The 27,708-nt window shown below is 42.2% G+C and overlaps 1 protein-coding gene across 2 annotated transcripts in view; it reads right to left on the reverse strand.

Annotated features, from left to right (window-relative positions):
* The window catches only part of gabra3 (gamma-aminobutyric acid type A receptor subunit alpha3), a 110,669-nt gene that overhangs the window by 15,547 nt on the left and 67,414 nt on the right, over positions 1–27,708 (reverse strand). For both annotated transcript variants that reach the window (XM_028595806.1, XM_028595805.1), the window contains exons 5-7: positions 12,486–12,706; positions 1,783–1,865; positions 1,170–1,313 (exon numbers count right to left, since the gene is read on the reverse strand). In XM_028595806.1, coding sequence (XP_028451607.1) covers positions 1,170–1,313; positions 1,783–1,865; positions 12,486–12,706 — 448 coding nt within the window. The remainder of the gene's footprint in view (positions 1–1,169; positions 1,314–1,782; positions 1,866–12,485; positions 12,707–27,708) is intronic.

Here is a 27,708-nt window from a genome sequence, read left to right on the forward strand (position 1 = left end):
TCAATACACTCTTACCTTGTAGCTTACCTGTTAAGAGCTGCACGAGCAAACCGCTTTACAAAAGAGGTTAAATCTCTCAAAATGGAAGGCCAGTGTGGCTCAGTTGTAAGCAATGCACTCTTTCAGTAATTGCTAACAGCCCCACTGAAGTAACCTTTTATCTATAGCTTTGCAGTAATCAGTACATCCAACACCTTTTCCAGACTTCTTGCACTGTTACGTATAGCTGGAGATTGATGTTGAAAATGTTATATTGACCTGGCAACTCAGTGTCTTATAAGAGCTACTTTATAAACATTATAAAACGCAGCACTTAGTCGGAACTGGTTGAACTCTATTATTTATTGCAAGATAATTGCTGGGAATTGCCTTTTTCTTCCTAGCGTATTTCAGTACCCAGCCCTTACAGTGCCTTGTTATTTTATCCCTTTATGTTAGTGTTGCCATCTGCTTTAAGTCCCCCAATGGGGAAATATAGAATGTGATTTGATTGTGTGTGACAGATAAAAGGTTTCTACAACAGTCTTAAAGATGAGAATTTAAGATCCCATTAATATGTAATCAAAAGCATGGGCTGGCAGATTTTCCTTTTTTTTTTTTTTTGTTTCTGTGCTTATTGAAGTTAACTCAGCATTATAGCGCAAGACAGAATGGAAATAAGACTTTCACCTCTGGAACACCTCCTCATATAATCTTTTGTAAATACGCTGAATAGTTTCCTGAAAACCGAAAGTCATCATTTTCTCAAAAAATGCAAGCTGAATCCAAAATGATAGAAACTGGAGAAAAGACTGTTACTTAACAAACAAAAGAGTGCCAGTATATGTCAATAAAAAAGAAGGAAGGCAATATAATTTACTACAAATTGTATGCAGAAAAACTAATAAGAGTTTATCTTTCAAAGGTAGGAGTTTTTTCCCATGACCTACTCAGTTTTGGTTCACTACTTGCAGTATCCTCCATCAAAAAAGAATTGGGTCTGCAAAATCAAAGTGCTGTAAAATGCTGCTTGGCTGTCCAGCCTGTTACACTGCAGCCATACAAGCTTAGTGTAGTATGTTGTCTGTTTTTAAGATTTAACTTTTCATCCTGTAAAACACACCTAATTGGAATTCATTTTAAAGTACACTGTATAGTGCTCTCTGAGCTGAGAAAAGCATATAGTGTACCTGTGCTGGAACTGATGGTTTCTTTGCCAATAACATGTCCCAGTAAGTCATACTGGTTCAGCCTGGAGCCATCTTCTGCAACCGCAACAGACCTCTCGTCTCCCTGGGTCCACAGGTAGATCACCTCGTTATTTGTGTAAGCATCTGGGCAACAGAGACAACAGTCATTGGCACAAAATAGCTGCAAAACAAATTACATTCCCATCAGCTCTACTTTTTATTTAGTACTACTAATTAGCAAATGTTAGCATGCTACACTAAAATGGTGGGCATGGTAAACATTTACCTGCCAAATATCAGTAGTATAAGTACAGCTTCACAGAACAAGTAGCATAGCTGTAGTCTCTTAGGTAAGAATTGATAAAGATAATGTATCAAGGGATCTCTTACTTCAAGCCAGTGTTTGACTACTTGTGCTGTGTTGCTAAAACAAACACTTCCTATGGAAGTTATCCCAAGGTATCCTATTCCTAGTGGTGAGTGCAGTTTGAGTCCTCTGAAGTTTTTCCAGGTCAACAAAGGCCCCTAACTCCAGCAGAGAACAATCCCCACCATTTCTGTTCTCTGCAGGATTTTAAAGTTTGTTTTGTTGTGACCATCTGGACTGACTTACAACTTCCGAATTTCAGAGGACAGGCGTGTGCATCCATCGGGAAATCCTCTAGGTGCATGGGGCACTCGGCATGAATGGTCAACCTGAGGAGGGCAGAGGGGGAGAGACAATACTCAACATGTCAGGCTGCAGTATGGTTGAGGTGGCTGTTACAAACAAATCATGACATAAATCACCAGAAACATTACAGTGCATTTTCAGACCAAAATTCATTGTCAGACATGAGATAAATGTCTCCTGAAATGTTTTGATGCTCCAGAAGAAGAAAATCAAAGTTTTTTTCTGATTTCTTTTTTTTTTTTTTTTTATAACATGACAAAGCAGCTGCCTTAATTCCAGAGTTCTTCACAGTGTGTATTTGAAGGATATTATAAGATGAGCCTTCATTAGGGCTCCAGACTGTGACCACAATGGTTACAATGGTTGCATATTGTGAGTGTGCGAGCTAAAATTTCACATTGTTGCATTCATGCAAGTACATGATAATCCTAATTGCTGGTGCCGCCGCCGGCACTGCCCTATTGTGTGTGTGTGTGTGTGTGTGTGTGTGTGTGTGTGTGTGTGTGTGTGTGTGTGTGTGTGTGTGTGTGTGTGTGTGTGTGTGTGTGTGTGTGTGTGTGTGTGTGTGTGTGTGGTTGCACGACAGTAAGAAACACTGAGACCCTACCGACTTCTTTTCAGCGGTTAGATGAGTTTTACCTATGCAGATAAAGTTCAGATTAAAATATTTTGCAAATATCAAGTCTTGAGTCACTGTCCAACTTTAGTATCAATGCAAAACTAGAATATGCAAATTAACTGAAATCGAAACAAAATCTCGTATCGGTCACAGGCCCCTGAATTGAATCGAATGGACATTGTATCGTAGCAGACTTTGTGATATCAGCAAATATTGTATCGTTGTCCAAAGAAACGATATATTGTATTGTAATAAAACATGTGATATTCACCCCTAGTGATTAGTAGCTGGTATCCATGTAGAGTAATATGATACACCAGAATATATACATAATATATTTAAGTAATGATACTAAGTGTTTGTCTGTATTACTATGGAAAAATAATATAGTAAATAATGTAATAGAACAGTGTAAGATATTAATGTATTTGGTGTGCAGTACTTGTAAGAACCGGAGACATTGCACTCCCTCCTCCCTCATGTACCACCAGTGGTAATGAGTGCTCATCTGACTGACAACAGAGGACAAACCTCCAGAGAGCACCAGAGTTTATTTAATTTGGTCAGATGGCTTGGCCACAAAATGCACTCTGTAAGTAAATAGAGAAATGGGGCATATTATCTCACTCATACATGTTTAATCAACATGGGGATTACATTTGCTGAGTTCAAACAAAACAGCAACCCATAAAGCCATCCCACCGTGGACTGAGGTACTCATAAATGGACCACAAACTTGTTTTTTGTAACTCAATTACAACATTTATAGTCCATGCATCAATTCAGAACTGCTTTTTTTGAGCAACCCGGGATAGGCACAGAATATCTGTTCAAGTAAATATAGTTAGTATATGTATAATTTGTCATTTGTAAAACATGTAAGGTATACTGAATATAGCTTGACCACTTCTACAGTTTCATGCTTGTCCATCAATCAATTTTATTTGTCACATGAAATCGTATGAGGTACATTCCCAGTGAAATGTTATCCCATCAGCTCTTTAGATTATTTTTTCCCTTTTTATTTGATAGTGAAAGTGGATAGACAGGAAAGGTGGGATCTGAAAACCTTGACCGGCCAGGCTAGCACAGTCAGGAGACCGGTGAGATGATTTCCCTATCCTCATGAGCGACTCGTAGTCTTGAGATGGCCGCAGAGATGGTCTTGCCAGCTTGAGCTCATCTTCTCCACCTTTTCCTGTTTAGCAAGGCTAGCAGAGTCGGCAGGAGAATTATAGCAAGTTCATTTTCCGATCCTGATGAGTAACTCATAGCCTCATGCCGTCAATAATCAAGGTCACTCACATAAAGCACAACTAATATTTGTAAAATAGACAATTCAGCACGAATTCTGCCGAGCTGACGGGCAGGCGACTGGAGAGTTCTGTGCCTTTTTTAGATTCGTATTGTATGAGTTAGTGTTGTAGTACTCGAGATTGGTCTTGGTCTTAAGACCAGTCTCAAGACCACTTTTTGAAGGTCTCGTCTCGGAATGTCTGGCACTGGTCTGGTCTTTCTCTTGACTCGGTCTTAACCCCTCACAGTCATGGTCTTGACGTGGTCTCGATACACTAGGTGGTCTTGACTACAACACTGGTATGAGTTATTGAACTATATCTATTGTATGCCTTTGTGCCAGATTTGACATGTAAACTTGTATATTCTATAAAGAGCATGATAAAAGAAGTAATTTAGTCTCAGTTTCATGTTGTATTGCAGCCCTAGTATTAAAACTAGTACCATCACGGACCACTTCTACAGACAAACTCCTTAGCTCCTTGTGTTGCACTTGCAACAACCCTGTGATCTTTTTATACACCCTCGTGGCTGCTTTATTGTGCTGCCTCTTTACTGATACGTGGCTCTGTAACTACGTGAATAAATGCAATACAACATAAATCAAATGTGAACAATGCTCGCTGCATATCATACAGCACATAAAGCCGCAACTAATTGATGAAATTCATCTCATTCCTAGGCCGTACTGACATTCTGACAGAAACAAAGGCAAATAAATAAAAGCTACAGATAACAAAAGAGGCTGTCCTAGTGCAGTGACAACTTAATATGAAGTAAAAGGAAGCAAGAATGAGTCTAAAACTATGCTAGCAGCTCGTGAGGCTGTACATACTGTAGGCATTTCAGTGCTTTTCATGTGCTAATTAGCACAAAACACATGGTACAACTGAGACTGATGGTAATTAGGTTTTACAGGTCATAAACTAAATTATCGGAAACATTGAAATTCTGACCTGATTATGATGATGCTAGATGAAAAGTTATGGGATCATTAAGTTACTACTGATTCAGTCAGGACCAAAGTGGTGGACCGACCAACATTGCCATCATAATAGCTATGCCACTTACATGGTTAAAAGGCAAGATCGGGGAGCCTGGCTAGCTCACCTGGTAGAGCATGCACCCCATGTACAAAGACTCAGTCCTTGCCGCAGGTTTGACTCCGACCTGCGGCCCTTTGCTGCATGTCATTCCCCCTCTCTCTCTCCCCTTTCACATCTTCAGCTGTCCTATATAATAAAGGCCTAAAATGCCCAAAAATAATCTTTAAAAAAAAAAGCAAAATCGACAGCAAAATATAAAGTACAGACAGTTTATTTAGTTTTCTAGATGTAACATGTTAAAAAAAAAACACAGTTAAGTCTGTGCAGTTGTATTTGTTTTTGATTGGTAGCTCGTCAGCCGTTTGGTCCAATTTGGTCATTTAAGAATAAATAAATCCTTGCAAATATTTTAACCAAAAATATATAGGCCTACCACTGCCTTTGATGGGTACATTTTAAACTTTTCATGAATTAATATTCTCCATCAGGGGAACCAAATTGTTTTAGTAACCACATAGAGTGGAACTGAGAGTGAGTGCTAAATGCTCTCACACAAAAATGGGACTGCGGCAGCACTGGCGGACAATACCAGCTCTATATATATATATATATATATATATATATATATATATATATATATATATATATATATATATATATATATATATATATATATATATATATATATATATATATAACACCCCAATTTTTCTAGTTTTTTATTGAAATTCTAGCAGTTCAAGTCCAATGAATAGCTTGAAATGGTACAAAGGTAAGTTGTGAACTGCCTGAGGTTAAAAAAAAAATTAAGGTTACCCAAAACTGAAAAATAATGTACATTTCAGTATTTTACAAAAAGGCCTTTTTCAGGGAACAAGAGCTTTGAAAGTTGGTGCTACCAATTCCCACAGGTGTTCCAACTTGTCTGGATTACTTACAACCCCCCTCTGTTTGTATAAAAGTATTGTTGGAACACACTGTGGTACCGTACCCTCGTGAGCATTATTTGAACAGTATTGTACTGCAGAAAATAGTGTGTTGCTATAAAAATGGCTGGAAAAAGGCACTTAACAATGGAAGAGAGACAGACCATCATAACACTTAAGAATGTTGGTCTTTCCTACAGAGAAATTGCGAAGAAAGTCAAGGTGTCAGTGAGTACAGTATTCTTCACCATCAAAAGGCACTTAGAAACTGGGGGGAACTCTGACAGGAAGAGGTCTGGCAGACCCAAAGCCACAACAGAATCAGAAGACAAGTTTCTGAGAGTCAACAGCTTGCGTGATAGGCGGCTCACAGGACAACAGCTTCAAGCACAGCTTAATAGTGGTTGTAATAAGCAAGTCTCAGTTTCAACTGTAAAGAGAAGACTTCGAGCTGCAGGTTTGATAGGTCGAGTTGCAGCAAGAAAGCCATTGCTAAGACATCAGAATAAGAAAAAGAGGCTTGCCTGGGCCAAGAAACATCATCAATGGACTATTGAAGACTGGAAGAAGGTGCTATGGACTGATGAATCAAAATGAAATCTTTGGTTCATCACGCAGGATTTTTATACGCCGTCGAGTAGGCGAAAGGATGGTTCCTCAGTGTGTGACATCAACTGTCAAACATGGAGGAGGAAGCGTGATGGTCTGGGGCTGTTTTGGTGGATCCAGGGTCAGGGATTTCTTCAGAGTGAAAGGCACCCTGAACCAAAACGGCTACCACAGCATTTTGCAGCGCCATGCAGTACCCTCTGGTATGCGCCTAGTTGGTCAGGGGTTCATCCTACAGCAAGATAATGACCCAAAACATAAGTCCAAGCTATGCCAGAACTACCTTAGGAAAAAAGAACTAATGGTAAGCTTAAAAACATGGAGTGGCCAGCACAGTCACCAGACTTAAACCCCATTGAGCTGGTTTGGGATGAACTGGACAGAAAAGTGAAAGCAAAGCAACCTACAAGTGCCACACATTTATGGGAACTTCTGCAACCGAGTTGGTAAGAACTTTCAGAAGAATATTTGATTTCTATTGTAGAAAGAATGCCACGAGTGTGTTCAGCTATTACTGTATATCTGCCAAAGGGGGCTACTTTGATGAATCAAAAATTTTGAATACATTTTGGTTTATAAATTGATTGCCCACCATCCCTGGCTGCAGGACAGGTCTGACTGCAGAGAGGGAGGGATAGTTAGCATTCGCCACTTGTGGCGTATGGGGTCGACGCGCTGACGAAGGAACCACCTCTGGATTTTTCTCATGTGGAGAAGCCCCAGGGGTACTACCATTTAGCTCGCGGACATCATGCCCAGAAGGCGCATGATAGACAGCGCTGACACCTTTGCGTGGGGCGTGGTCCGCGACAGCAGAGAAAGCAGCGCATCTTGCCTCGGCGTTGACAGCCTGGCCCTCATAACAATCGAGTTTAACACTACGCCCAGATAAACTATTGATTGTGAGGGAACCAATGCGCTTTTCTGCCAGTTTATGGCGAAACCGAGTCTGCAGGTGCTGCAGGACTGACACGGTGTGTAGCGCCGCCGTTTCCCGAGAGGGAGCCAGGATGAGTAAATCGTCCAGATAAAACAGGACTCTGACGCCTTTTTTCCGCAACGGCTGAAGTGCCGTCTCCATGCACTTGGAAAAAGTGAGAGGGGCCAGTGAGTAACCGAATGGCAGTCGGTTGTACTGAAAATGAGCCCCTTGGAAAAAGAAGCGCAGGAATTTCCTGTGTCTGGGGATGACTTGGATGTGAAAGTAAGCGTCTTTCAGATCCACGGATGTAAACCACTCTTGGTGGCGCACGCATTCCAACACGTTTGATAGTCAACATGTGGAATGGACGTATCATGACGCACCGGTTGAACTGGGACAGGTCGAGGATGGGGCGAAACCTGCCTGACTTTTTTGGAGTGAGAAAGTATCGGTAAAACCCTCGTTCTCCTCCCCCGGAGGAACACGGGAAATTGCTCCCTTTGACAGCAGTTCCCGTAATTCTGACGTCATGGCGTCTGATTCCGCCTGGGACGACACAGTTGTCTCCAACACGCCCGCAAAGCGAGGCGGGGGGGAGGCGAACTGGAGTGTGTAGCCCCGTGATATCAGTTTTGACATCCACAAGTCCATGTGTGTCAGTCTGATCCATGCCGCGCTGTGCTCTGAGAGCGGGCGCACGCATGTCTGTGACAGACATATATAGCAGGAAGCGCAGAGCCCGTCCCGCCGCTGGGCGAGACGTGGGTAGAACGTGTCACCCAGCCCATGGTAGGGCCCTGTCGAAAGGGTGGCGGGTCATCGAACTGAGCAGCGTTAAGTGTAGTGGCATGGCGTCTGCTCCCACTGTCTGCATAGTGAGAGAGCGGTGCAGCTCCGCGAGCAGCGGTGACCTGGTGTTTGCTTGTGTGGGGAACATCTGTCATATTATCAGCGTAATCTTCAGCGGGAACAAGGGCTGCTAGGTTGAGGGGAAACTGCTCTTTAGAAAGACTTGAGTGGCCCTTAAAAGGGGCCGTTGTGTTTCCGATTTTCAACCGTGGAGGGACAGACGTTCCACGCGCCCCGTCATTGCCACCGTCGCCGCTGCTTGGTGGGTGGCTCCAGGGGCGGGTTAGACCAGGTGGGAGCTGTCTTCATGATCCTTCGGCCGACTGTCGCTGCGGTGGGGCAGGCGGAGGGGCGGAGGTCGAAGCCTGGGTTGGCACAGCCGCAGCAGAGGCTGTGGGGCGTTTCCTCTTATGGCGGTTGGTGGAGCGGTGGCGCTGTTGTTGAGGCGCCGCCTTCCAGGAGCCAAGCCGCCGTAGCCGCTCCGCTTCTTCGGCTGCCTGGTGGAGGTGGGATGTGGCTGTCTGTAGACGAGGTCCAAATAGTCCATCGGGAGCTATGGGACCGTACAGAAGCTCGCGCCTGACCTCCGTGGGTAGCTGTGACGTGGAGCCAGATATTTTGCTGGGCCACAGTCTGCCACGCCTGGATCTTCGACAACGCCACCGTGGTCGCCGTGGTGAGGGTGAAGGTGAGGATGGCGGTCATAGCCTTGCCGATCTCCGTGGCTAGCTCCGGAGGAAGCGCCTCCGGGTTGGTGGCCATGGCGGAGACGGCGGAGGCTAGCAAGGCTATGTTGTTTTGTGCCGCTAAGCCCTGGGCCGCACACTGGTGAGACCGGTCAGTGACTTGGGCGCAAACCTGGTCCTGGGGTGACGGGGGGGGTTGGCTTCCGGTGGCCGAAGAAGGTAGCCTTCGGAAGCAGGATTGACGCCAGGCTCTGCTCCAGAGGGGGGACCGAAGGAAAGCCTGCCTCTGTGTCGCCATGAACCCCCTGTGAACGGGGCATAGCGCGAGACTGGCGCGCTCAGTTTCCCTGGCTGAGAGAGAGCCTCCTCCACGAACGGCCGAAGCTCCGTGAAGCGCGGCCAGAGTTTGGACGGCGGCTCCTGAGAGTAGATGTCACCGCTCAGGAGGCCGCGAGAGGGGGCTGGAAGCGCTATGCCCCTCTGGTCCGCCGCCCTTTTTATGATCTCCGGCAGGTCCATAAAAAGAGCCTTGGTGGTGGAGGGTGGAGCCACCTGCGGCAGAGGGGAAGACCGCTGAGGCGGTGCCCCTGGCCGTTCTGGAGACGGGCAGAGCCATAGCGGAAAGGCATCGATCCCTGTCTCCAGATCCAGTCCTCCCAGTGGGGAGGAAGGAAACCCGGTGAGAGAGTCGTCGTTCGGGGAGACGAGTCATCGGACTCGTGCCCGTCGAAGACGCCCTCTTCCAGCGGTTCCAGGGCGTCGACAGTGTCGCGTCGGTCCGCCCAGCTACCGTCCCCCTCTCCGTCGACCTCAAAGGCCAGAAAAGCTTCCGCCCGCCGTTGAAGCTCTTTAGAAGGCAGGCGGGCGCAGAACGGGCAGGAGGCGTCGGAGGTGAGAGCCTTGCCGGCGTGAGAGGCGCCGAGGCAGGTCTCGCAGCGGGGGTGGAGGTCCGGCGAGAAGATGTAGCCGGCCTTGCAGGAGGGGCAGAGGCGGATGCCGCTGGAGCTGGTAGTTTTCATTACCTTCTTCATAACTGCTCTTGCTTGAAGAAAAGGTGGGAGCAGAGCAATGGGTCCGCCCTGTTTTTATACAGTAATTGTGGACGTAGTTGAAGCCTGTGCGGCACGCAAGGGCGGGAAAGAAAATCTTCACGACTGCGCATGCGCGAAGGGATAAACCCATAGCGTGGCTTAGAGGGCGAAGCCTATACGAAATAGAACAAGCAAAAAACAACATTGAAAATACAACACCAAAGACAGTGACTCCAGAAATGAATTGGTGGCTTGCAATTGAATAGAACTGTAGTTTTAAACAGCATACATGATAACCAAAAATGCTTCTTTTGTCTGACAGAGGTTTATCCTACTTTGCTTCATATTCCCATGCATTCACTTGGTTATGTAAATACAACTGTCCTTGTAATACCTTATTAGAGCCCCAATATCTTTCTTGGCCTTGGAAGAACCACATCACATCACAAATCTATTCAGGTGGGACTACAACTAGAATTCATTTTCACTTTTGGAATGCTATCACATCATAATTGTTCCTATGGGGTTCACTGTTTTTCTCTTTTAGCTAGGGCTGGGTACCAAATGTAATACTTTTTTAGGCACTGACCGAATTGCCTCTAAAGTATCGAAAAATGCCTCATCATTCAATATCCATTTTCAATACCTAAGGAGTAAATCTCATCAGCGTCACTGAGCCAATAAGCATGCTGCATGCTTCTACCAAGATCTAATAATGTTTGTAATTGGCTGTCTAACGTTACACGTTGTAGAGACACGCAGGAAAAACTCTACATTACGCACAGGAGACAGGGCTCACCGCTCACGTAGTAGGAGCTGGAAAAAAAAGAAAAAGATTAGTGCCGTAATGTTGTAATTTGTTTTATAAAATTGGTATTGAAAAAGTATCGTTTAGCAACCGGTATCAAAGTCACAGTATTGGTACTGGTATTGGAAATCTTTGAACAATACCCAGCCCTGCTTTTAACTAGGCAGTAATGTACTGTGTATCACGGCTGAGCTGATAGCGCTGTTTGATCAGTCACCAGTGAGAAGCTCTTCTGCTAAAAGCTACTGATTCAGTCAGTGGCAATGTTGATTCCGTATAGTCAGTTCAGTCTGAAGATTCTGTCAAACATTTGTTTGTAAATGTACCGAACACAAACGCCTTTATGTTTAGTGCTCAGTAGCAAATAAAAATTAAAATGGTGAACATGGCTAATATTATACCTGCTAAACATGAGCATGTTGGTGTTATCACTAGGTGAACGTTTGTGTGCTAACATTCAGATTTAGCTTAAAGCATGCATGTACAGTACACAGACATGGCTGTAGACCTTTAGCCTGGTAAAGTGCAATAGAGCTCAACAGTGACCGCCCACTTAAAAAATGTGTTTTTTCAAAACATTTTGAAAATGGCAAAAAAGGTTAAGGTACTAGACTGTGTACATAAACTTCAATGGCAGAAAATCAACCTGATTCAACCAATCAGAGACATTGCTGTTACGGTTAGGATTGTGGGTAGTGTAGTATTTTTCCACAAGATTGCAAATTTAAGGTTGATTTCATACGGACTTGTGGCTTCTACAGGAGCCGAAACTTTTGTTTAAAGTGATGGTCGGAGTAATTTACCCTAGGGACCTTTGCACCATGACCTCGAGCCAAACACACCCCCAGAAGCTTTTTTCACCTGGGTCTAACATTGGGCGAGTTAGCGTAGAGAAGCGTAGAGTAGCGTTAGCCGCTGAATAGCTTAGCGCAGGGGCTAATGGACCCACGTTTGTATCTCGTAAATGACCCCACTAATAATGCCCGAAATGATACCAAACTTCTACACTAGTACAAATAGGTTATGTACTCATAAAACGATGGATTGGAAAGTTTGTAAGTACACCAGAAGTTTATAAACACTTGCCTGCTCTCTTCTGTTCTCTGTTGCTTCTGCTACCTGCAATTAGACTGTGCTTAGGGCCGTCTACAAATTACTACGCCGAAAAGAGAAACAACAAAAATATTTATTAATTTAATGATTAAATAAGGTAATGTCTCCCAACTTACCTCAGTTATTACTTGTCTCCTGCTAGTTATAGTACAGTACTTACAATAAATATCTTTGTTGCATCTCTTTTCAGTGTTGTAATTTGTAGTCGGCCCTAAGCACTTGTCTTACTGCCGGCAGCAGCAACAACAGCAGAGAGCAGAAGCCAGCAGGCAAGTGTTCATAAACTTCTGGTGTACTTACAAACCTCCCAATCCATCGTTTTATGAGTACATAACCTATATGTACTACAGTAGACGTTTGGTATCATTTCGGGCATTATTAGTGGGGTCATTTACGCGATACAAACGCGGGTCCATTAGCCCCTGCGCTAAGCTATTCAGCTGATAACGCTGCTACGTTAACTCTCCCAATGTTAGACCCAGCTGAAAAAAGCTTCTGGGGGGGTGTTTGGCTCGAGGTCATGGTGCAAAGGACCCTAGGGTGAAATTACTCCGAACCATCACTTTAACAACCTCGGAGCTCGTGGTCCGTTTACCTTGGATGGTTTTAGACATTACGGCTAATAATCAAAATTATCCTTATTGATAAAATGAATGGGATTTTTATTTCCGGAACCACACTGTTAAGCTCTATACTCCCATACAAAGAAGTGGCAGTCATTTTTAAAAAGGGGCTCACCTCATCGTGTAGAGAAGCGTTCCGTTGTCGACTAGTCGTAGCAGTTTGTTAGGAGTCGTCATGTTGTGGGCCACTGATTTCTTTCCGTTGTGGAAAAATGTATCCGGAGTCCATATCTTACTGGCCAGGAGGTTGTTGAGGGGTAAAACTTGCATGGGCCCGTCAAACTTCAGCCTCTCGTCCCTCCAACTCTGACGGAAGAAGACATCAATGGTGTACTCCTGAGGGGAACAAAGTGCAAAAGATTAGTTGGCAAGATAACGGTTTACAGAGATGAGACATGGCACTGGTTAAATCGAGGTAATCAATTTGGTTGTAATATTTGACCCTTTAACATCTTTTGTATGGCAGACATGTTGACATCAACGCAGGAAAAGCATGGGTAGAATAAATATTGTTAGTTATGGCTGCATTCCATATACTGTACTGTAGGTGAGCCAGTTCCAGGGTTCTGGTATTATGACTCAGTCTTACCGGGAAACTTAATTGACATGTTTTTCAGTCACTGTGGTCAATTTTCAAAAAGACGCCATGTCACAAGGGATAAAAGACCAAAAGAAAATCTAACCCAGAAATTATTAAAGGGAATAAAATCAGAATGTATGATGTAGACTGTATGTGAAAGTAGTCATTATAAAAGTAGTCATTGTTTTAAAGAAGTGTGCCATAGGGCTGCGCAATATATTGATATTATATTGATATCGTGATATGAGACTGGATATCGTCTTAGGTTTTGGATATCGTAATATCGTGATATGACACAAGCGTTGTCTTTCCTGGTTTTAATGGCTGGATTACAGTTAAGTGATGTAATTTTTTTAACTTACCAGACTGTTCTAGCTTTTCTATTATTTGCCTTTACCCACTTAATTATTATATACAAATTAATGATGATTATTTATCAAAAATCTCAGTGTGTAAATATTTTTTTGTAAGCACCAATTGTTAACCCTACAATATCGCCGCAAAATCGATATTGAGGTATTTGGTCAACAATATCGTGATATTAGATTTTTTTTTCCATATGGCCCAGCTCTAGTGGGCCATGCTTTATCATCTGCAAACAACAAACGGCTTCAACACAAAAAAATAGCTGGCCAGCACATTATCTGCCCAAGAGTATACATGTGCGCACACAAATATACGTTACACCACTTTTTTGTAGAGAAATATTGTGCTTTTTAAAGTTACGTATTCCTGCATTACGAAATTACTACTTTGTTAACAATGTACTGTTTACCTTTCATGCCTAACCATAGACTTTGACACAAATGAGCATCAGCGAGAAACCTTGTAATACATTTGTTTCACGATTAATTAATATGCAACAAAGTCTCTCTGTGTTGTCACCAACGCACAAAAAAGCTAAAATACAAGAATGCAGGGAGTAACCATTCAAAAGGAATTTATTTTACATTATTCATTTAATGAACTTGGTGTCCTAGCAACAGACTTTCCTCATCAGCTGCGTACAGTGGATGTGCAGACTGAACGCAGATGGAAATGAGCTGTATCTCGCGCAACATTACTGGTGATCAATAAAAGCACGGCGTATGTTTCTCGCTCATTGACTTTGTGCTTTGGCTCATACGGTGAAAGGTTACGTGTGCTGCACCGCTCAGCGTTGAGCTCTCCCTAAGAGAGTGGCTTTAACAACAGGAAGCCATCATCCTCAGCAGGAGAGGTGTACAGCTTCCACTAACACAGCACCACGGCTCCTCTAAACAGCGCAGGCTGGACGTCTGTTAATGGATGTGATTGACCTCCTGGTGGCCTGCATACAGTACCATAGAACCATTCCACTGCTTCTGTCCTCACAACAGTGCTCAAATAAGGCCCGCAGAGAGCTTAACAGACAGACAATAGCAAAAGTATGACAAACGCGTGTTTTCCTCACCCACTTAATTATTTTTTCCACTTATTGGTATGTTCCTCCTTTAATCAGTCTGTTAATGTCTAAGGTGTCTACAATCTCTACACATCTAATAAAAAACCGGGATGGAAAGAGTGATAGAATATCATAGTCAGTTGAAAGTACTTGCTTTAAGGACATTTTCTTTAAAGGTGCTGTAGGTAAGATTGTAGAAGATCCAGGACTTAGCCAAAAAATTTGAACATCGACAACTTCTCAGTCCCTCCCCCCTTTCCGCTAAACCCCAAAACGGTCTCCTAAGCCTGGTGCATCTGAACAGGGAGCGTGGACTTTTGCAAATTGCAATACAGGCTGTAGGTGGTGCCAGAGGAGCCAGATTAATTTTTTTATTACCTGCTTCATGTAGTTCTACTCGAATATAGGGTCAGTTTCAGTAAATATGACAGAAAGTTAGTTTTATAAGTCTTACCTACTGCACCTTTTAAGTAAAAGTTACAGTATATGATTGTGCTTTAAAATAAAACTTTTAAATGAAATAACACCTTCAGACTACAAAATAAATGGCATTAACATGTCAACGTATACAGCACCTTATTAGAATTAACCAGCAATGGGGACTACTAAATTTAAATCAAACTGTCAAAAATGACAGCAATGGATAAACAAGAGCTTTGGACACTGTGGTGGGTGCAACAAGAATTTTTAGGCTAAATACATGAAATAAGTTGCCACTTTAATAGCAGAATAAAGCATCACCAAGGCAGCCAACACGGAGATGTACTGTATACATAATATAAACTCCACAGCAGCTGTAGCCTACAAACAACATATTAAAACAAAGAGCCTGCACAGTTTTTACAACACTGCGTTGTAAGGCGAGGCACGTTTTCATCGAGAGAGAGTGAGTTACATCCATTGGGGCACATTCAGACCAGAATAAAATGGATCCGGAAAATGTCCGCAGAGTTGTGCGGCGATGGGAGAGTCACTTAAATGGCCCATTTGTGTGAGGTCCTGTTGTTGTGTTATTTAACCAGCCAAAAAGTATATTTCACAATTGTTGTTTTCCTCAGATCGTTTTATAGCTCTCGACATTTCCGACAGCACTTGAAGGCTGCTTCATTTCGCGGAGAAAGAGAGGGGAAAAAAAAAGAGACGGAGCTTTGTTGTTGCAAGAAACAGCTGTTACACAAACTCCTGGGCAGTTGATTCGTTGGGTTTCGGTTTTTTTTACCCCTCATTGTGTTTAAACCTTTCTTGTGGCAGCGATAGAGGCAGTGATGTTTCCTGTTTACTGTACGGGACTCTCACACTGACTCAAAACGGACTGACAAGTCTGATTGCCTGCTACTGTAATTGGCCACCGCAGCGTGACGTCTGGTTGTGTTTCTCCAAAAGTTGAATCTGTCTTTAACTTTTTGCTGCAGGCCGCTGCGTTTTTTCCAGCTACCCCTTGCGGCCTCCGCTGTGGCAGTCTAAACTCTCTACCCCCATTCAAAATGAATGGGCAGACCTGCGTTTTTTCCGCACTGTCTGAGGACCAATGCAGTCAGTGTGAGTGCACTCTTATCCATCCCATAATGACGTCATCCTTAACCTTGGTGTTGACGGACCTCTGCTGCGGCTGCTTATATACATATACTGTATATATAACACCTTTCTTTAGTACTTGAAATGTAGGGAAATACAATGCTTAAGAGAAAGAGAGACCCTTACGTGCAAGGAAAATGAATGATTTAAAAAAAATTCTCAAAATTACAAAAATGACGGTAAGGGGTGGACGTAACGAATTACATTTACTCACTTCTAGTCTCGATTTGCCAGACCTTCCTCCACAACGCCGCGGAGGAGGGTCTGGCTAGTCCACACAGCATTCCCGGGATGGTAAAAAAAAAAAGCTGCTTTGGTTTATTGGCATTTCTTTAAATCAATCACAATCGTCTTGGCCGGCACTCAGCGCTGCACGGAGCCCCGGTGCCGCTGGAAAATAGCCTCGGGAAGAAACGTGTACGCTGTTTTAGTCGTGCAACAGAAAACTCTGATAGGACAGATAGTCTAGCTAGCTGTCTGGATTTACCCTGCAGAGATCTGAGGAGCAGTTAACCATAGTCCTCAGAAATCCACCAGAGTTTAGAATGCCAACACAAAAGAAGCGTTAGGTAACGGAAATCCGGTCGAAAAAAAGGACGTACGGCGGAATTTCCGGCGGCAACAGGGCAATCCCAGAAGTGGAAGGTCGTGGATATAGACTAACTCTCTTCCCAAATTTCAAAAGTAATTTATCTACTTTTCCACAGTTTGGTTGTGAATTAGATACCCAGTGCAGAAAACAAAGAACTCTCCAGGTCACAAGAAAGACTGATGAACACACACAGGCAGTAGGACGCACACTATATGGTGATTTATTGTTCTTTGACCAAAACTTTCTGGCAACACTACAAGAAAGTTAGTTATATCCTGGCACAGAAAGACCCAGGACCATTAAATCTCTATTACCACAGTTACGCTCTTGTATGCACTTAATTCTTTTTGCCTTTTTCTTTATGAGATCCAACAGCATTGCCACATCTCATCCCAATCACTGTAAAACATCCAGTGATGATTAACCAGACAGACCGCAGTGTGCTTGGCCCAGTTGGTCGAAGCCATCATTTGTTTGTTTCCTTTGGACAGACATCTCCTGTAAACAGGGGGAATTAATTTGAAAATTGAATGACAGCAACGAGGAAAAGCTTAGTCAATCTCCACACAAATGGCACAATCGGTTCAAATGCCAGCTGGTCTTCCTCCAGGAACTGAGTGATTGATTTCTCCTTGACAGAGGAGACCAAGCGGAGCCTCTATCCAACAGTAGTTTTCAAATGTCTTTTATAGCAACAAGGATCATGAATGGATTTACTGCAGCAAACAACTGTAATTTAAATGGCATTGGCAAATGGCAAAACACATTTATGGCATCTGTTACTAATAGATTCATGAATACAAAACCACTCCTCACAAAAACATTACAGATCGTGTGTGTGTGTGTGTGTGTGTGTGTGTGTGTGTGTGTGTGTGTGTGTGTGTGTGTGTGTGTGTGTGTGTGTGTGTGTGTGTGTGTGTGTGTGTGTGTGTGGGCATGCCACAACTGTCCCTGGATGGACAAGAAGTGGAACATAAAGCTTCTACAATCAATATTTCTTAGATTCACAATGGATCAAATAACTACGCGTATTGTGCAAGGGGTCACTATTAGTGACAAACCCACAGAGCTTTATCACCTGACTCTGCAGTTCTGCGGAACGTTCCAGCGTATTTCGGCTAATTATTTTGGGTACCTGGTGCACAGCTTTACTGTTGGTTCTCTCTCACCGCTCTTATCGGCATCATTTTCAGACGCAGCAGGCAGCTGTTTTCAGCTGCAAAGCTCTGATAAACACACTGTATACACTTTCTGCCCAGCACCAAATGGCAGACTTAGCGACTTAGCTGGTAAACATAGTGTTTAGCAACTAAATAACCAAATATTTCTATTATATTACTATATATATATATATATATATATATATATATATATATATATTTTTTTTACTTGAATTCAATCAGGTGAACACAAAAAGGACTCCAAAATATAGCTGTTTGTGAACACATTTGCTTTATGAAATTTATTAGGCAATAATATACCAATGGGCACACGCTCAGCATGCTAAGCTTCAAAGTACACAGTTAGACTTATTTCAGCGTCATCTGTATCACAGAGGTAAGAAGTTACATTTAATGGAATCCCCTTAGCTGTTGCATATAAACAACATACTGTATATTAATATATATTAGGTATAATATGTCACTTTGCTACATTAAATTGTCTAAAAAAACAACTAAACCTATGGTTTATGTTTTGTTGAGTTGTGTACTTACATTATCCCAAATGTTTCCAACAATGTTCAAACCCAAAGAAATCTGTAATTTTAATCAAGCTTACGGTCAGTTACCGTTATGTCTGTCAATGACGTCATATCCCCTTTGCACATGCATCAGCATTGTGGTTGTCCGCGGATGTCTGGATCTCAAGTTGTCTAAGATAATACATTTAATGAATTAGGTAAAACTATCTCTGTGTTTATTCTCATGATTCATAATGATGTAGAAATCACTGTCATTGTCCTTTATGCCTTAACAAAATGGGTTTAATGTTTTTAAATCGAGTTCAATTACTGAACACTCAGTAAATACTGTAGAATTGTCACAGCAGTGCTTGAAAGAACGCACAAACAGATAAAAATAGAGATTATAAAACGAGAGAGCGGACAAGCTTGTCACGCACACACACACAAATGTCTCCTTTGCTCATATGCGAGTGTGAAGAGGAGCGGCGGAGAGAACCAGCCAGTAGCAGGGCTGAAGTAGTGAGAGAATGAAAGGAAATGAGGAAAATGATAGAAAAATGCTGATAAGGTGGCAGTTAAGGTAGGATGTACGGTAGACTGGGCTAAATGAGTCTAGACGTGTCTGGTTCTCTGATAATGACAGGAAGGTTGTGTCTAATATCTGATAGAATATTAATGCAGCCTTCTATCTTCAATTAATGAGTTCATTAAATTCTAAACATTTAGACATTAGATCACATTTGACTAATGCCATCACGTTTTAATTCGGTTTTGCTTAACAGATATGGAAATGTAAGGCTATGGCATATTTTGTGGTTTTACAGGTGATGTGCAAGCTTTTCATTTGTTTTATCTGGTTAATCAAAGTACCTCTCTGCCATTTTTAAAAGCAACATTTTATTTCCCCTTTCCAAATATATTACAAAGACAATGAGTGTCCTGATTGAATTAATTATTAATTTCATTTTATGAAGACGCAGTGACTCAAACAAGTTGCTAAGTCCCGAAATTGACATTTCAGATTATTTCCGCACAATAACTTATTAACCGATGTTCCTACTTGGTGTGCATGTTTTTGTTTATGTACATCAGCTGACTGGTTTGATTTAGTGCTCCTGACAAGACATACTGTGCGAGAGCGCCGTTCCCCAATTTGTGGTGCAGAAATGTGATGGGATATATGTTACTGTGGCTTGTTTTTGACAGTACACCACAGACCAGAGATAACTCTCTGATTAGCAGGTGTGGTGATGATACAGACGGCTTCCTGGAGGCAGTGTATCCATGCGACTTGGCTCTTCTGAACTTCACACTCTGGGCATTGTAATGATTAGTCAAAGATTTGATTAACGTCTAGTCTAATTACTAGTCGTTCTTGCTCTCGGGTTGTCAATTATTCTCTCCCGCTTCCCTTCTTGTGTGCTGATCACCTTTCCATGCTGGGAATGGAACCTGTGTGAGACTTGCAATGAGCTGTGAATCCCATACCCACTCCAATTATCTTCAGCGTACATCAGCTTCTGCAGCTGTGAGGCATAGACATGTTTTAGCACTTTCATTGTGCCACGACTTCAGACACTCACATTTTGTTCCACAAACATAATCCGCCTAGAATCTGAAAGTGGTAAACAGATGGTGTGTACTGTAGCAGTGAACGTGTTTATACCTACAGTCATTTAAAGCCAGTAAAAAACATGATGCATTTTTTTATTTTTTATTATTACATTTGAAGATTTTTTTTTTTTGGGAGGCTTTTTTTCCTTTTTTATTAGATCATACAGATAAGGGGAAGAGGGTGGGGGGATGAAACACAGCAAAGGGCTGCAGGTCAGATCCAAACCCGGGCCGCTGCCAAGGACACTACAGGGTGAGCTAGAGGTCGACCCAACATAATTTCACTTTTGAAATCTAAGAAACATTATTAAATTAAAGTTGTTTTGAGCTGCTCTCAAGGAAATTATAACTGATTCACATTTAAGAAGTAAATGAGAGAGAATAGAAATTTTGGTCAAAATTCAGAAGAACAATGTGCAACCATATCACCTAAAAAAAGTGAAGTGCTCTTGTCTGAAGTCACTGAAGTCGTAGCTAGGTGATCGGGGTGAATAAAGGGCTGACAGTCTGTAGACTCTCTAAACTAGAGACTCTGATAGGAGTTGTTTCAGTAAGATTTCGTCACGGATGTGCTCTTGTCTTAGTCAATCCAATTGTGAAACGGCTCGGCTCCGCTGTACTGTGTAACTGGAACATGGAGCGTATTTTTACGCTTCGCATCCATTTTCTTTCGTTTTACACACATAACTACAGTGATTGTGCATTGTGCTCATAGTGCTGCCAAAAATGCAGGTGACCTACACTCAATAACGTGCTTGAACGCGTCCTGTAGACACAGACGGAATGTGCTACCCAAACTATGACTCCTGTGTAAACATGTTAGCCTGCGAAGACACTTTGGTGAGAACAAGATTGTGGTTTCAGTTAAATATTGAAAAGGTAAACATATCCCATCCTGTGCCACCATTTACTTTTTAAATATTTAACAAAGACAGGGCCAACGTAGTGTGGTTTTATTAATATACATTGCGTTGAGTGACATAACATATTTTAGTCGGCCTTTCTGCATAACCAAAACATAAGATGCTGTGTGAATCAACTGGTCACACTGTGGGTGCTGTCAATGATCTTAAACATGGAACTCCATGGTCGGTTTTGTCCATTGACAATTCCATTTAAGGTTTATTCAGAAATGTGTCATAAAAAATGTTGAAACACAAGAATGAAAAAAGTGGAGTGGAAAAATATGGAGCTGCAGATGGCGGGGTCACTCTGTTCCGCAGCAAAGTCCTGTTTTATTTACAGTATACCACAGCACAGGCAACAGTGCTTAGCCACAACATGTTAATTACAACTACAATCATGTTAATATAAGCTTACTATAGCTTTACAACTGCTCTTCTGACAGCAACCATGTGGGAAATTGGATTTTGGAACAAAGGGTAGGTGTTAGGGTACGCAAAGACTGTGCCTGCTTTTCTTTCTAGTTGTTCCTGCCATGCTAATAAAAAATATTGTGATGCTAGGGAACATAATGACATGTATGGTGAGTGAAAAAAATGAAGCCCTATTTTAAGAGTATAGTTTGTTTTTTTATCTGAAAGGTGCTGAAAATCTAAGTATGAGACAAATTAAAAATTCTCGTGAAAAGGGGGCTCATTTGGGCTTGCAAGTCTTTGAACAAGGTCAACATGATTGATGCAGAATCCAGGAGTTCACCTTCAAATTTTAGTAACAAACCTCCATCTGTTCTGTTCAAAAGACCTTGAAGTGCTCTGGCATTTTTTTTTTTTTTTTTTTTTAGTTTGCTCAGCTGTGTGCTGAAAAAATCCCCCTCAGATATTTAAAAAAATGTTTACTCCCAGAGATTGTGAAACTGTGGTGAGATGTGGCACTGACATCACTGACATCTTTGTCAAAGCAGGCTTCAGCACAGTACCTGTGACAGCCTCAATCACTTTCCATTTCATCAGAGCAGACTTGTCAAATCGCACCATGAAATGGGTAAATATGTCATGACAGCGCATACAGTACATGTGAATGAGCTGCGACTCCGTAGACCTACTGAGAGAGGGGGAAGGTGAGACAGAAAAAAAATAGACTGAAGAAAAATCTGCAAGAGTTTAGCGAAAAAGGGGCCTTGATGTAGAGAAACGCATACATGTATACTTACCAGAGATCAGCATCAAAATCGTAACCCACATTCTGGCTCTTGGTGTGACACACTGCAGAAATCTGCCGTGGTCAGACAGCACTCTGAACAACGTGCCTTGTTATCGAACTAATACTCGAGTTTCACTCCGATTATGCAGTTAGCTTCCCTCCTGTTGCGATAGTGGCACTAAAGGCAGATGTGGCGTATTGGGGTCCAAGTGAAGGCTGAACGAGTGGCCCTCAGGGCGAGCGAGAAGCAGACATTTCTGGGACACTTGATGTTACGATGAGAGATGGGTAATTGGACCACTGGATGTACACGACAAAGTATGAGATGCAAAGGTTATAGTGTGTGCTCTGTCTAGGATCGTTGCAAGTTTTTCCAAGCATTTATGCTTCACATTTTTAAGCCATGCTAGCGGCGAGACCCGAGGGATGGCACTGGCAGTCGGTCGGTTCACGACTTTAGTCCAGACTGAAAGATCAATGATAAATGGATGGATGGATCCTAATAACTCCGGTGATCCCTTGGCTCCTCATTGAGCACCACAAGCAGGTCCGAACTTTCATGAATCCAGTGAAATATTGTTACATGTACAATATGGATTGGCCATGTTAAACATTATGCCCGCTAACCATCTACATGCTAGCTCTGTCACTGTGAACATGTTAGCATGCAGACGTTGGGCAGCGCAGTAGTTTAAGTACAGGCCCGCAGAACTGCGCCGCAGTTTTGTTCCATCCTCTGCCGCGCACCATACCCCACAGAGAACGCGTGCGGTAACAAGTGTCTTCCCTGCCTGACTCGCAGATTTTATTGTCTCTACAAGTGCTTGAAAGAACAATCATGTGTTCATAGGGCTGGGCGATATGGAGAATATCAAATATCATGATATTTTTTGACCAAATACCTCGATATCGATACCGCAACAATATTGTAGTTTTGGCTATTGGTGCTTTCACAAAATATTTACACAATGATATCTTTGATAAATGATCAGTAATGTGGATATAATGACTAAGTGGGTAAAGGCAAATAATAGAACTGTCTGGTGAGTTCAGAAAATGACATAATGTACTTGTTATGCAGCCTTTAAAACCAGGAAAAGACAACACTTATGCCATATTACGATATTCAAAATGTGAGACGATATCTAGTCTCCTATCACGATATCGATATAATATCGATATATTGCCCAGCTCTACGTGTTCATTAAGCTAGTATCTACCTTCTACTCCAAGCACTCCTGTTAGACTCCATACCTCTTTCCAGGCGTTGTCCTTTTTATAAAAAACGTTCTGTAATGTCTGTTATGTTTTTTCACCTCCAAGATGAGACCTACGATATTGGGGGGTGTCTTTTGGTAAATTGACTGGATGCTTTCGCTGTTACACTTCCTGCCTGGCTGTTTTAACGCCCCGCGGCTCGCGTGAAAATAGACGTGGCGCGTATCTTGAGCGGAGCGGAGAGCCGTTTCAAGCTAGGCTTATGGTAGCCGCGGCATTCGTGACGTCACAACAGCTGCCGTTTCCAGAGCGACGGCTCAGCAAGCTGTTGTGCCGCGTGGTCGTGCACCTCTGAAGGTTTGTAACTGCATGCCCACCGTGCGCGCTATAGCTTTCAGTTCAACATGTTCGGCTGGGAAGAACAGGTTCGCCTGTACAAACGTGTGTGTGATTCTTCATGTACAGACCACAGAGAGTCAAACAGCCTTAAACATGTGGTCAAAGAGAGACGCCACACTGAGAGAACAAGAAACATTTTGCTGGAGAGTGTGGAAAAACATGAGAGATCGTTTTGTCAAAGCTAAAAAAAAATCTGCTTCATGGAAAGAGGGTTCTTAACAGTGTTACAGGCAGACGGTCATTTTGATTTGGAGATAAACGACAGTCACCTTAATGATAAGAGTAGATACATGTAATGTTTGACTGGGGTCATTTAGTATTAAATGCCAAGCACAACCCAGCGCTATCTAAGTGTGCATGTGCTTCCTCTCGCCTCCCCGTCCCACAAAGCAATGTGCTGATCTCCAGCTCTTATCCTTAAATGTTGTACCAATCAATCTAAAACGCAAGCCTTAAATACATTTCTTCATCTCTTTCACCAGCTTCAAGGTAACTAATTAATGCCAAAAAATGGCATCGATAATCCATTTTCCACTACACACATTTCCAAATGTACTTTTTACAAAATACCTTTTGAGTGTGTAGCTATTCAACCAGCAGGGGTGATCTGGGTTCAGTTTCCTGCATTGCGTCAAAAGCAATCCTAGCATTTATGGAGTGGTCTATGAGTTTATTGTGAGTACCCACTTGAAATGGTGAGGATCAGATTTTTTTTCTTTTGATGGAGCTTATTTACTGCATTTCTGGATGAGCAAAAATCATACCAAAATGACACCTACTAACATAACCCAAGCTAGACACTACACACAAACTCATTATCTAGAATTAAATGGACACAGAGGGACCTGTCAATTTAAAAAAAGCTTATTAAAGAGTTAGTTGGCTTTATTAATACTCATTAAAAGAATCTGGAGGGAAAAAATTAGCTATGACAAAACAATGATGCAGTAACCACATGACAACAAGCAGTAGACTAAAGGATATTCTTAACATCCTTAGCAGCATACAGCTGCTTTTCCTCACCTTATTTTAATAACTAGGAAAGCTGCCCAAAATGAATCAGTTAAACTGGTGAATTGTCTCCGATGAAGAACTTTCCTTTGGTGAACACATCAAGGAAATATCTCAAAAAGCTTCTTTCCACCTCTGAAATACCTCCAGGATTAGTCATTTCCTCTCCTTTTAACTGACCTAGAAAATTGGTCCATGCTTTTGTTTCCCAGAACCATTTGCTGCAATGCTCAATACTCCGGGGCTGTCCCGCTCCGCACTCAAAAGAAATAACACATCCGACTTCTCCTGAACTCGGTAGCCTTGAAACTCATGAACCAGAAAACGTGATCGCACGACCCTGACCTACTGTAGATGTAGCTTTATCGGCTCTGAATACCAGAACTCGGTTTTCAATGCCCAAATACACTTTTATACAAATCGTGACAAACAACTCGCCCCTCATAACATCATACATTTACCTCCCTGCTTGCTGATGCAACACTTGTTATTCTCTAAAACTCGAGCGAACCCACTCACTCTCAGATGGTTCCCTGGCTTTTGGAAACGGGCACACATTTCAACAATTCAGACCGCTCATTACTAAAATCCAGAGTCAAGACTTACTTATCTAGTGCAGCCAACTACCCACATTTGCTCACTGTACTGTATAATCGTCGGTCTTGTCCTCTGATTCCCTCCTCAGAGCTCCTAGAGCTGATCTGTGACCAACGTTTTAGTCCTGTGGATCTCATGCAATCAAATACAGTAGCTCTGCTGCCAATTCTACTAATGTGTACGTAGAACTTGGTAGTTCCAGTAGGAGGAAGGAGTATTTGTTCTGAATGCAAAGTCCATAAATACATTTTCTCACTTATGCACTGTTCATTGAACTGAAATTCTCAAAATGTAGGCGTATTCACAGAATAACATGTAAACGTATCTTGCTATATGAAAACAAAGAGATATTGCTTCAGGCTATACATCACATATCACAGATGTAAGTGAAACAAGTAAGTAATCTACTTATATTGCAATGCATATATTTAGACTTGCAACGTGTTTTACAAGTTGTCTGTTCTGTAGTGTGATGCTTCCTGAAGACTAAAGCTTGATCATGTTTTGAGGCTAGACTGTGGAAATCTTGAAAGGAACTGCTTGAAGCCTTTATGCAGTCTTAATGTGCAGATGGAGACAGAAAATGCAGCGTAGCCTGGGGCCAGAGCCTTGCCTGGGTAATGAACAGTGAATTCCTGACATCATCTAAAACTGACTAAGCAATGCAGAAATTTAAGGAAATTCCATATGTTGATGCTTTGTTTCTACATCTGCGGACAGTAAAAAAAAAAAAAACAACCAAAGTACATTGATCACAAGACGAAGGTGTGCGTGTGTATGGACAACAGGTATTTTGCCTTTTGGTAGCAGACAGAAAGCACCTGCTGTGACCTCACTAACAAAACATTACCACAAGTGGGTTGCTACGTCCTGTGCGGTCATAATGTGTGCCACTGATTGCGCTCGGTGCCGTTGATTCATGAGGTTGCCAAGTGGAGCATGTGGAAAAAATAAAATATGGTGTCTAGAATTGAGCCCTGAGGGAGCCCAAAGGTGATATCTGCTGAAAAAGATAAAGCACTGTCTCTTGTAATAAGGTAACAAAGCTAACACTCTCTCACAAAGCAAGTTCAACACATAGTGGGGAGCATAATGCATCTTCAAAATGGCAGAAATGGTCTCATCAAGGCAGGGGCAAGTTTGGACACTTTTGAATGGGGGAGCCTGACTGTGGCATAGTTTTTAAAGAAGGGGGAGTGAAATGAGTAAAAATGTGTTAAGACTCTAGTTTAAAGCACGGGTTCTTGCGTTAATAGATTGCATTATTATTGTTTATTCAGTGTACTAAATGAATGCCAAATTAACCTTTTCTAATGTTCTAATCTGAAACAATATAAATAAATATTTGTAAAATCAAATCGCCTACAGCCATGGGCAGATCATTAGACAACATGCCCCTGGACGTGTAAAACCCCCCCCCCCCACCCTTTCTACATAGAAGCGAGACTCCCAGACTGTCGTTTGTAGTCTTTGTGGTTGTTTCGCATCCCATTTCATTTTGTCTGCCTTTTGTAGTTTTTGTATTTCTTAATGTAGTTATTTCTTAATGTAGACTGTCCAACAAGAAACCTGTCACTTCATAGTGTGGTTCTGTCCAGGGACCACGGGCCCGGACCTGGTAGGGCTGTTCAGCAATATAAAAAGCCAAGCACATGCAACCATGACAGATAAAAGTATTATTTTTTAAAAACCTAAACAAACTATGTGTAATGGCTAAACGTGAATGATTCTAAATCAGGAAACTGCAATTTTATAATGTATGCCTCTATGGGGGGAAATAGTGTTACCATAGTAAAAAGATAAGATCTATTGTAAAGACAAGTTTCTGCAAAATTAGTTTTGTGATAAATCTTCACCTCAGCATTCTAATGACAATCTATTGGATGTGTCCTTGGTTCTAATGTACAGTACAGATGAGCTATGTATACAGTAAATCAACAGAAGTATGAGCACACATATCTTCTATTCACAGAGTCAGCCACATGTCACCCAGAGCTGCGCTGATTGACAAATGCTTGTAGGCTTTTAAATCAATCACTCTCAGTAATGTCACTACAGTTAGTGTGCAAAGGTAAATGTTGTAAAGTATTTAGCTATCGATAAATAATGTAAGCTGCCTACTTAGTGAGTGTGTGAAAAGCTGTTCACAATGGTATGGCGGTAGGTTTATTTTGACCACATAGTTAAATATGGTCTCTGCACAGTGAGTATGTTTACATGCACACCAATATTCCACTATTATTCCAAATATGACAATATTCCGAATTTGATACAGGTCATGTAAACTGTACATTCCGGTTGGATATTCCAAATGAGGCCTTTATCCGAATATAGCTTTTTCCGATTAAGGCGTGAAATATTCTGGTATTATTCTCTGTGCGTTTCTATGGTTGCTGTACACAAACCAACCAGTAAACCGTTTGCAAGGCTGCAGACCCGATAAGAAGGAGATGCACACACATCGCTACGCCAACCTTTTCAAGAAGCTGGTTGAAGGAATGAAAGAGGGACGCTGTTATCACACGGTCCAACAAGTCCGCAC

Source organism: Perca flavescens, chromosome 13 (assembly GCF_004354835.1).
Source record: "Perca flavescens isolate YP-PL-M2 chromosome 13, PFLA_1.0, whole genome shotgun sequence".
Taxonomy (NCBI): domain Eukaryota; kingdom Metazoa; phylum Chordata; class Actinopteri; order Perciformes; family Percidae; genus Perca; species Perca flavescens.